Source organism: Elephantulus edwardii, unplaced genomic scaffold (assembly GCF_000299155.1).
Source record: "Elephantulus edwardii isolate Elephantulus edwardi_28Jun2011 unplaced genomic scaffold, EleEdw1.0 scaffold00006, whole genome shotgun sequence".
Classification (NCBI taxonomy): Eukaryota; Metazoa; Chordata; class Mammalia; order Macroscelidea; family Macroscelididae; genus Elephantulus; species Elephantulus edwardii.
The window spans coordinates 35,350,052-35,361,030 of NW_006399756.1; the positions used below are offsets into that span (position 1 = coordinate 35,350,052).

The 10,979-nt window shown below is 38.3% G+C and overlaps 1 protein-coding gene across 1 annotated transcript in view; it reads right to left on the minus strand.

Moving 5' to 3' along the window:
- Positions 1–1,044: 1,044 nt before the first annotated feature.
- CCNJ (cyclin J) overlaps positions 1,045–10,979 on the minus strand; it is a 13,940-nt gene continuing 4,005 nt past the window's right edge. The window contains exons 3-5 of the mRNA XM_006880086.1: positions 9,531–9,741; positions 2,042–2,501; positions 1,045–1,456 (exon numbers count right to left, since the gene is read on the minus strand). Coding sequence (XP_006880148.1) covers positions 1,045–1,456; positions 2,042–2,501; positions 9,531–9,741 — 1,083 coding nt within the window. The remainder of the gene's footprint in view (positions 1,457–2,041; positions 2,502–9,530; positions 9,742–10,979) is intronic.

Here is a 10,979-nt window from a genome sequence, read left to right on the forward strand (position 1 = left end):
CCTGGCCACGCTTCAAATAAACCTACAGAACTCTAGTAGTGAGAACTTACAGTTTATGCCTTCTCTTGAAAAAGCATTTTTAATAAGATAACCAAATCTGGGTATAGCTCACTGATTGCACTAAGAAATGCACAGCTCATAAATGTATTATAAATCATAGGAACCACCACTTCACGTATTCTAAGATGCATTGTATGTTCTCATTTGAAAACACATCTTACCATGAGTATTTAGTGTATTAAAGGTAGTTCATATGATAACATTCCCAAAGCATGCCGCATAATAGTTGTTTCTAAGTAATATAAAGTCCCTGAGTTAAATGTGTTTTAATCTAAATATCTGAGACTGATAAGGAAAAAACATCCACCAACAAAAATTATGACCATGATTTTAAGATAAGAGATCTACTTCACCCTTAACTTTAATACATAAATCCAAACACCTATACTAATTGTGGTAAGTTGATATAGTCATCTAAAAATGTTCTCCCCTCCCCCCATCACTGCACAGAGTGGTAGGTATAAGACAACTACAATTTTAACTTGGCCAAAAATTCATCTGTAGATCAAAAATAGAACTCAAAACTGTAGGAAAAAAGGATTTCTTAAAAAATTAATACTGTAACTTTCCTTCATTAAAGACTGTTTGGCAAGTCCACAGATAAGCGTTATTCTCTGACATAGAAGCAACATTAGGCTCAGGGCCCACCACAGATAGGTCAAATCTCAATATGGCAAAGTGGGGTTGGTCCAAACTTTCTGTTGTATTGAATATGTGTGAAATCTCTGGACCATCAGCCAGGGCTTGAACATATTTATACAGGATTTAACAAGATTTGATGACACACTATTAAAGTGTTTTCAGAGATTATTAATCTTCCCAGGTGTTCATGCTGCATGGAAAGGACAGTCCAACCTACTGGAGCGCTATCTGAAGGTCTGCTGCCACTCCACCCTTTTCTTTTGAAGAGAAGTTTTAAAACAGTTTTGCCCCAGAGTTTCAAGTCGTAAAATAGATGTAGTTAGGTTTTATCCTCATGCGTAATCACCTTTCAAAGCATGGAGTAATGCAAGGATAATGTTCATTTATCTGATAACTCCGGTTATAAGTGACACTCAGGCAGGGCTTAACTTCTACTGGTATTGCTAGTGACATCCCAGCACTAGTCTGCACGTGTCCAAGGCCCTGAACACTGGTCTGGAAGCCAGCAGGACATGTCTGTAAAGTGTAAGATGAGGTGTGTGTGGTAGATACGATCTGCTGACAGCTTGGTTGGTCTGATCCAGGATGGCGATACTGCAGTGAAGTCTGATGCGTCTGATGGAGATACTGGGGTTGTTGAAAATGAACTGGCCGTGAGGGCTGGGAGGTTGCCTGGAACACACTGAGTTGTGCCGACTGAGGTCCTGCCTGCCCTCTCTGTTTGTCTGCTTCTTTCACATCGTTATCATGAGCACTACAACACAGAAAAAAGGGGTATGTTAACTAGGTTACCAAAGAAAATCTGCAAGAAAGTCAGGTCCCACCTCCTAACAGCTGCCACTACGGGCTGCACCACTGTCCAGGCAGCAGTCACTGTGCCATAATCTCGGCAACAAGAGATCACACTCTTCCACCTCTGAAGCACTCTTCCTTGGTGCAAATCTCAAGAACTGGTTGATGGCAGCTTTATGGCTATTTCCAGCTAGGAAGATAAAGCCACCAGAAGTTCTTACATGCTATGCTGGTGGCATTTCAGTGGTTTTTAAAATTTAGAGGAAAGGAAATGAGGAATGGGCAAGATTTTCCTGAATTCATCTTGGCATACAAACACACAAGCAGTCCTCTGGACAGCAAATGTGCAGTGACAACTCTGGCCAGAAAGTTGCCAAGAAATGTTCCCTTCTCCAGTGCTGCTCACACCGCAGATTACTGAAAGCAGTAAGCAGCCGCCAATGCAAACATAACCTAAAAGCTGTATGCCTTTGAGTAGTTGTAGAAAAACTTACATATGGGGAAGACCTGAGAAATTAAACACAAGAATGAAATAAAATAAGCTTACATCAACAGTCGTTCAATGCACTGCACTAGGAAATCCCAGGAGTAAGCAGTCAGACGATGTAGTCTTGTAGGCCATGTTGGAGAAAGACGAAGTATAATCCTTGAAGAAGCCACACATGCAGCAGCTACTAAAGAAGGTGCATAATTTAGAAAGGCATAATCTTGCAAAGATACTTCGAGGAAGTAATCCGCATATTTGGCCATGTAGAGTTTAGTTTTTTCCAAACAAATCATTGGCCAGCCATCATGGAGATCTGTTTCATGTACTGCTTCAGAGAGATAATATTCAATGAAATGGGCGGCTGTTGGAAGGCAGAGGTTCCACTGAAAGGTTTCCAGTAATAAGAGTTCCATATGTAGCAAATTTTGTTTTGTTAATACTAGATTCATATTGGTCATACAACTCAAGCTATTGAGCTGCTCCAACTTAGGCACACTATCTTCTTTTTCTTCAAATTTACCTAATAAGCAGGAAAAACAGTGTCAGGCAGGTGACTGTGCAACTTGCTAAGTAGGATTTGCTATCTTTTTGCTAGGACTTAGATACAAAGACATCTTATTTTCCTCCTTGTGAAGATATTCTCATGCCACAACTCTCTATGGTTCTAATAATTGCATGCTTTAATTACCTCCCTTCATTCCTCATCCTTTCCCTCCTAAAATACACTAGGAACATGTAAACATTTCTGATCTATGTCCTAATGTATAATGGAAGTTATTTACACCAGTGGTAAAAGTAACCTTCAACTTTCACCAATTGAATATTTTCAGAAAAATTTTTGGGGGGCCTGATGGTGGTCATAGAAAAAGTTATTTTCAATAGACTCCAAGAACACTTTTAACTGGAATGAAAAATAGATAAACTTTGATTGCCTCATCTTAACATACTTTTGGTATAATCTCATTTCCAGAAAAAGTTAATAGATTTTGGAAGGAAAAGAACAAAAATTGTCTATTAACACAAACATTCTCACTATATATATTCTCCTGCTCCCAATTTCACCTGTTAAGGATTCAAAGCAAATCTGGTTAAGTCTCTTTTCTAAAATAGAAGACACTTTATGGTCTTTTTATCTTCTTTTATAGCTGCTTAAGCAAAGCTATTGGAAACTCTGGTGGCCTAGTGGGTAAGGTGTTGTACTGCCAACACTAAGACAAGTGGTTTCAATCTACCAGCTGCTCCTCTACCATGCCATTTGTAGCCGGCCAGTTAGGAGTCAGTTCCAACTTAACAGCGCGTAACAACAATCATCAAAGCAGAAAACAGTAAACATAATTTGAAGGCATTCATTTCTTTCCAAGAAACACTCATTTACAGGGTTTTAACTGCACAATGGAGGGGAAAAGCGTCCTCCTCCTTCAGATTTTTTTTCTAGTTTATGTTTCACATCACATTTTTATTTCCAAGCAAATGTTTAGTTTATATAAAGCATTGTTTGGGGAGGGATTTCTAGAACATATAGCTGGAGAAACTGCAGACTATTCAGTACTTGAATGATTTCCAGAACCAACGAGTTGTCTTTGGGTGAGTGTTCACGGTAGTCCAGAGAAAGGAATGTTAACTAAGGTCACCCTTCTGGTGTGTGTGCTATTTGGTTTTTTTTTTAATGTCACATAATTATTAGAGTTCTCACTCTCTTTCACTCTTATACCTCAAGATTATGGTTATTAGCATGTTACTACAGAAGGATATATTGTTTAGTAAAAATTTGTTTTGATATTTTGATACTGATTTCAATACATCTGGTTTCTTTAGGAGCCCTGGTGGTACAGTGCTTAAGTGCTCAGTTATTAACCGAAGGTCAGTGGATAAAGATGGGCCAATCTACTTTTTGTGATTGAAAAGCCTCTGAAATCCTGCTGGCGTGTCAGCCATGTGTTGGTTCTGACTCGATGGTACAAAACATGCACTGAAATTAACTTGACAGCAATAAGTTTGTCTCCTTGAAAAGCTTTTCAACTTACTTAAGAACATATTTTAGAAGAACTAGGAAGAAGATGTCTCAAGCTGAGAAACCAAATGGGTTTCTCCATGAAGTTTTTCTTCCAGAAGGGATGGGTCTTTACATGGTAAAACTACGGCAACAAACATTCGAAAGGACTGGGGTCACTCAGTACAGCTCAAGTTGCAGGCGAGTGCTGAAGCCAGAGGGAGCCTTCCCTTTGGAAAAAGCAGTGTTGATGCCTTATTTGTTGGTTGGGAAAGGTAAATGGGGCTTCATGTTTTGTTGCCTATGGCAGGAAATACCAAACTCCTGACTTGAGAAGTCTAAACCCAAAGCACATGCTGAGATAGATGGCGGCCCTTCCTGCTTCAGAGACACTTTCCACCTTTAGGTCTGAACCATTCATTGCTATTGCTACAAGAAGGAATAGATCAAAAATGGACATAATTTCGATTTCATAATCCAGATAGCTCTTCCCAATTCTAAGCACACAAAAATGAATTTCACAAATCAGCCACATACTTCTTACATCTGAAAGCCCTAGAGTAGCCTTAATGACAGTTATCCAACATCATCTTTGCATAAAGATTTAAGAGAGGAAATCAGGAAACCACTGTTTTCAGGCTAAGTAAAAATTCTTCTGAAAGAGAATGACCCAGGAATTTCATCATTCTGGATGAATCACTAAGGCTTTCAAAGGCCACGCCATTTGTGCAACAGCAGCAATACTGGTAACAGACTTCAAAGGACTAGTATAAAATTTAATGGTTCTATTTATATCATGCTTGAATTTCCTTTGAAGAAATTAATACACTGTAATTCACTGTTTAAGGATCAAGAATGTTTTACATTATCTCCTTGAAACTTTCAACATGGCAAAAAAAACTGTATATAACCAATTTCACAGCCCATGAGTTCAATGCTCCAAGGCTGGCTAATTCATTTAAGTTCTTAATGAGCTGAATCAAACCAAAAATTAAAACTAAAAATTATGTTTGAATTCCCAAATCTACATTGCCACACTAAATTACTGCATCAAGATATATGCGGCTAACAACTACCAGAATAAACAGATTTCATTAGGATTAAGCTGTGATGCTGGAAGCCATGCCGTCTCTATTTCAACGCTAGTGGGGTTATGCATGGTAGACAAGTTTCAGGGGAGTCTTCAGACTACCACTCAGTAGCAGGACTGGCCATCCACTTCTGAAATAACAGAGCATTGTTGGATATAGTGCCAGAAGGTGAACCTCTCAGATTGGAAGGCACTCAAAATGCAACTGGGGAGGAACAGCCTCCTCAAAGTAGAGTCCACCATAAGGGCACAGATGGAATAAAGCTTTCACTCAGTGAAAGACCTCTGTTTGCTGATGAGGAGAAAGAGCAGCAAACATCAGTTACACTACAAAATAGTGGATTTGGGCAAGACAGAGGTGCTGACGGCACAGCTAGGGGAAGGTACAGCTCTGTTGTTCACAGTATTGTTATGAGTTGACTCAAAAGCACCTAGTAACAAAGTATCATTAAGCTTCTAAAGAGTTCCTATTTAAAAACATTTAGAAAACATTTTTAGAAATACATATTTCTAAAACATTTAGATATTACAAGTGTCAAAAACTTTATACCTTCATTTGCAAAGTTAAGAATAATTAGTGTACCATGTAAATAACCATAGTTGGAGTTTCAGCTCAAGTTTAAGTCTTTTGGAATTGTTTTCATTTTCTTTTAGTGATATACTGGGGGTACATGAAGGGATTAAAAAAAAATCTGTGACAGTCAATATATACCAACATTCGTATCTGTAGTTTTTGTTGTGTTGAATGCTGTGTATTTTAAACTTACTATCAATACAGATAGATCAGTTTCTTCAATGGAAAGGAAATACCAGAAGCCATGTGATTATATTGATAAAAGCTCCAAGCAGGAAGTAAGGGCACAGGAAACTCACATCTGCTTCCCAGAGAATAATGAGAGCCACAAAAGCCAAACATCAAGTCTTCTTTCCTTCATAGGAAATGTGCAGATCAGTTACAGAAACCAGTACACTTTCAAAGCCAGCAGTGAGTGGCAAAAATGTGGTAGAGAAGATGCAAACATGGCATAGGGTACCTGGAGTTCTGTCAACTCAATTCTGACTTTCTATTATTAGGTTAAAAAAGTCAATCTGGATATACACTAAGAATCATCTAAAAGACAATCAACAAATACACAAGACTATCAACTAAATAGAAAAAATAAAGGGTCAAGTTCAGAAAAAGGTAATTTATTCTTTAAAAAAATCTATCAAACCAACTGTGAAATATAAATTTTCACCTATCAGTTTAAAAAATGTTGTTTGCATAGTATTAATGGGGAGGGGAGACAAGCACTTTTCACAAGCTATTACTCAAACAAGCCTCTGATTTCATTTTAAGTTTCATCTTGACTCCAGGATAATTTCCCGTCAACTGTAAACTGTTCTTCACTTTTATAGACAAGCCCACCCATCCCAAAGGAGGAGGCAGCTGGGAAAAGGAGGTAAACAGGTTCAATCATTCTGAGGAGGTATATATTACCTGAATAAACTTTGTAACAAACAGTTGGGGAGCTAACATTGGTCTCCAAAGGCAAGACAAGAGTATATGTACTTAAGAAACATTAGAATGAATTCCATAAAGTTAAAACAGACATCAGATACTGGAAACTGTTTATAAGCATTCTAAGAATACTGGCTATACCAGGACACACCAAATGCTAGAAAAGGACATCAGGGTTGATAAAGTAAAAGAGGCCAGTAATATTAAAGATAAACACAACAGCCACAACAAAGCATTCAAATATACCAACTGTCATGAAAATGGCACAGGACTGTGCCAACATTTCAATATTTTATACATCAGGTCACCATTAAGTCAGGGCCAAATTGATGACAACTAATAACAAGCATGTCTGTTGCACAGTTATAGGCTAGGAAGATGAGAAGGTGCTCCTGTCCAGCCTTTTCAATTTCTGACCTTAATGCAGAGCTGAAAGCTTAACACTCTCGACTCTGCCTCCCTGGCCAGAACTGAAACTATGAAAGTTAATTAACTCAACAGTTCCTATTCTCAAATAGAAAAAAAAAAAGATAAAACCATTCTTTTCTCACTGGGAGAATAGCTTGGGATACCCACAGAACAAGAGACGAAGTACCTGGTGCTTTCAGTAGTTTTATAAGTAATGTTTGAACTACAGCAAATATATAGATCCTAAAGACTAGCTGATGGGAACAAGCCAAAAACACCAAAGAACTACATTTTATACAGGTTTGACCAAAAAGTAAAAAAAAGATAGTGACAATTTAACTGAATCATGCAATAAAAAGAAGAAAATTGAAAACTCCCTTCTAACCAATGAAGATGGTATACAAAGTATCCTTTTACCACACTGTGGTGTTCTAAGAACTTGGTACCAAGACCAATCACTGCATGGCAGCTGTAATTCTTATTATTCCACTCCTCAGTGAACTTGAAATACAAGAACTTATAGTACCATGTAATTTATAAATATTTAGTTTGAGAATTTTCATTTAGTAAGTTAATTTTAGCCACAAATATAAATAAATCCGTCTCGGAACTGACTACATCAGCCTGCCAAGATAAGCCTTTTAATCTTTAAGAACTGGGGGACCAGAGCAGGCAGGGCTTGATAGGGCAAACTCTAGTGATGGCCGGAACAGCAGGCCAAAGCTTCCAATGAGTTCTCACACAGGTGACTGGTCAGGTGCAGGTTCTTCCTGTCCTATGCAAACTATCAAATCACAAAGGGCTTCCTAGCCAGAAACATAAACAGTATCGTATACATGATCACTTAGGAAGATGAACCCTCAGCTAAAGATTAAACTACAGCCTCATGTAAAAGCATCACCTGACTTCTGAGATTATGAGGGTTTTGGTGAAATGCCTGGATTTTTTTTTTAAAAGGGACAGAGCATGAATATAGTCCCACAAATTATGCAGTTGAATTTCCCACATTTGGGGAAATAAAGGGATGAGCACATCCAGTGTGCAATGGATAAGCCTCACCCTGGGAAAACCACTTTAGTGATCATGGCACATCTCCTGCCAGTAAGTATCATGTCTGGATCTTAAAGGATAACAGATTAAAGGAAAAATAGAATTATTCAAGAAATGGATTTATTTTGATAAGAATTCAGATTAAGACACAGGGAGGATAGGTTTGGAAGATGAAGCTGGCAAAATGACCAGGTTCTGATCACAGATTCCAAATGCTACAGTAAGAACATTACTCCTTAACCCACAGGTATCTCTTGGGTTATGTCTTATTAACAGCCAGCCTATTTCTACATAGGTTTGAAAGAACTATCAAAAGAGACATTCAAGAAGTAGTTAAGATCATAAGACAAAGGATAGGAAAATAAAACCTGAGATTGGTGCAATAAATAATTAATATAATACTACATAGGCTACTATTCGGCTTTAGGTTTTATCAGCAGCCAAAACCCAAAGGGATTACAAAAAGAACTCTGGTGGCAAAGTGTAGAGGGAATGTTCCATAGAGGCAGCAACAGGGATCCCAAACTTTCCAGTGGAAAGTCAGGTGACGGCAGCTGGCACATCTTCATACTACTTTGAAGTGGGACTTAAAGTCCTACTGTAATGCCATGGATAATATAAATACTACATATATCATTCCACTTCAATACCAAATATAATCTTCGAACATAGCTAAAAGAAGAAAACCCCAATTTCAACTCCTTGTCTTACTCTTTTAATGAGGGCATTAATCAACTACATCCAGATGTTGAGAAAAAGGCACCAAAAGGTCCCAAACCACATTCTGTTTAGCTTAACAAGCATCATGATTATAGAAGGTTTTCTGCTTCTGTTTGCTACTGTTGTTATGTACCATTGAGTCAGAACTGACCCATAACTGACCCGCCAGTGGGTTTTCAGCAGGACACTGCTCAGGAGGAGAATGCTTATCCTTCCCCCTTGGATCATCTGGTTTATTCAGACCATGTACCTTTGTGTTGGCAATGCAATTCCTTAACACTAAGCCATTTTAAAATTTGTAGCTGTTATATAGAAATTTGTACTCAATTATGTCACCAGTAGAAAGTGCTTTAACAATAAAAAAGTATTGTGTCTTGTAATCCCAGTTGTGAACCATGACCTTCAGACAATCACTCTCAACTGGAAAAGGTCTATCAGAATCACCTTTGGACTTAACAGATCCCAAGGTACTGATTCAATGAATCTGAGATGGAACTAGATATTTGCATCAGAATACTGCACATGTATGACTCAGATACAAATGTATGCAGGACTCCAAAGACATTTCTTAATGTCTGGTTAAGAATTAATGTAATGAGAAGAACTTTCGACACAAGTTTCTGAGTCCCTAAAAAAACCTGTAACTCATTACTGTGGAGTCAAATCTGACTCACTGCAGCCTGTCTTTAGTGAAATGAAATGAATAGGATTCAATGATTATTTCACTAAGTTCCACATAAATTTAGGATCAACAATGAAAATTTCCAATGTAGGCCAGATTCATACTTACTTGCTAAAAGCAGGCAGGAGAGCGCAACTAAATGCAGCTGTTGGATAGAGATGTCATAGCGATCCATAAACAGGTCTAGTAAATATACGGCAAGATGTCGGGCAGAAGGGCAGAGAGAGAAGCGATTGCTCACAATGGCAATCAGGTCAGCAAAATAGCGTCTGAGACTTAGTTGAGGCGACTGGCCTTTATAGGATGGTAACTTCAGTTCCTAGGCAAGAGAAACAACAGTTAGTCTGGAGCAAGCTGTATAACCATCTCCACAAAGCAAAGATGTAACATTGTCTTCCCAAAAGATTAGTGTTACAAAGGCCTAACACATTCTTTTCTGATATGCTTAAAAATTGAGTGGGAGATTAAAAAAGTTAAATGGATGGATAACAAATAGGATTTAATTTAAATACAAATTTTCTTTACTGCCTCTGACAAAACAGAGTATTTCTTGCTCTACAGAATTAATGGGAAGCTATTTTGAAAAGGGATTTGTTTCCCTACCAGCTGATTAGTTAACTACTAAAATAAAAAGCTTTAGATAAAATATTCACCAATGTAGATCAGTAGCAAATCCAAATATATCATCATCAATTGTTGTAAACCCTAGGAGTTCAAGGAGTTCTAGTTTTGTGGAAAAAAAACCCCTCAAATTCACTGCTACTGAGCCAAAATCAACCCGCAGCTGATCCTCCAGCAGATTTTTGAGGACTGTGAATTACACGAGAATAGACTATCTTTTGCCCACAAGGCCGCTAGTGGCTTTGAACCACTGAAGCCACTGTACCTTTGAGTTAGCAGTGTAATTCTCTATGGTTTATGTCAGAAGACTTCTCTTTGCTTTTAAAGATACAGCTATTTTATAAAAAAAGTAGTCTGAATATAGTAAACTCTGTAGCGTATTAGGGGAACACTGAAGGAGGAAATCTAATCTAGCTCAGGAGGTTAGCGTATTGGGGTAAACAGCCAGTGAAGGATTTCAAGTGGCCAGAAGGTCTTAAAGGCTCAATGGGAAGTATGGCTGAAATAAACTAGTGAACTTCAAGTTTCTTCTGCTGCCTATTCTTGAACCCTAGAACCAAATGCTCTTTTTCCCATTTGCTACTCAGGATTCCAGAAGGCCAAAGTAGAGAGAGGCCTAAATGTTATCTCATGTCAAGTACTCTTCAGCTCACAAACCCAAATGCTCTGGCCTTCCCAGAATAGGTTAATATCCAGCCAGGAATAATGTCAGGTGTCATCAAGCTGACGACTTAATACTCAGGGTGACCCTATGAACAACAGATCTAACTCCTGTCTTATCTTGAGCCATCCTCACAAACTCCACCATGATCAAGCCCATTGTTACAGTCACTGTGTCAATCCACCCAGCTAAGGGTCTTCCTCTTTTTCTCTGACCCTCTACCTTTCCCAGTATGTTACAGCCAAGAATGCTGTTGTTGTTATGTGCCATCGAGT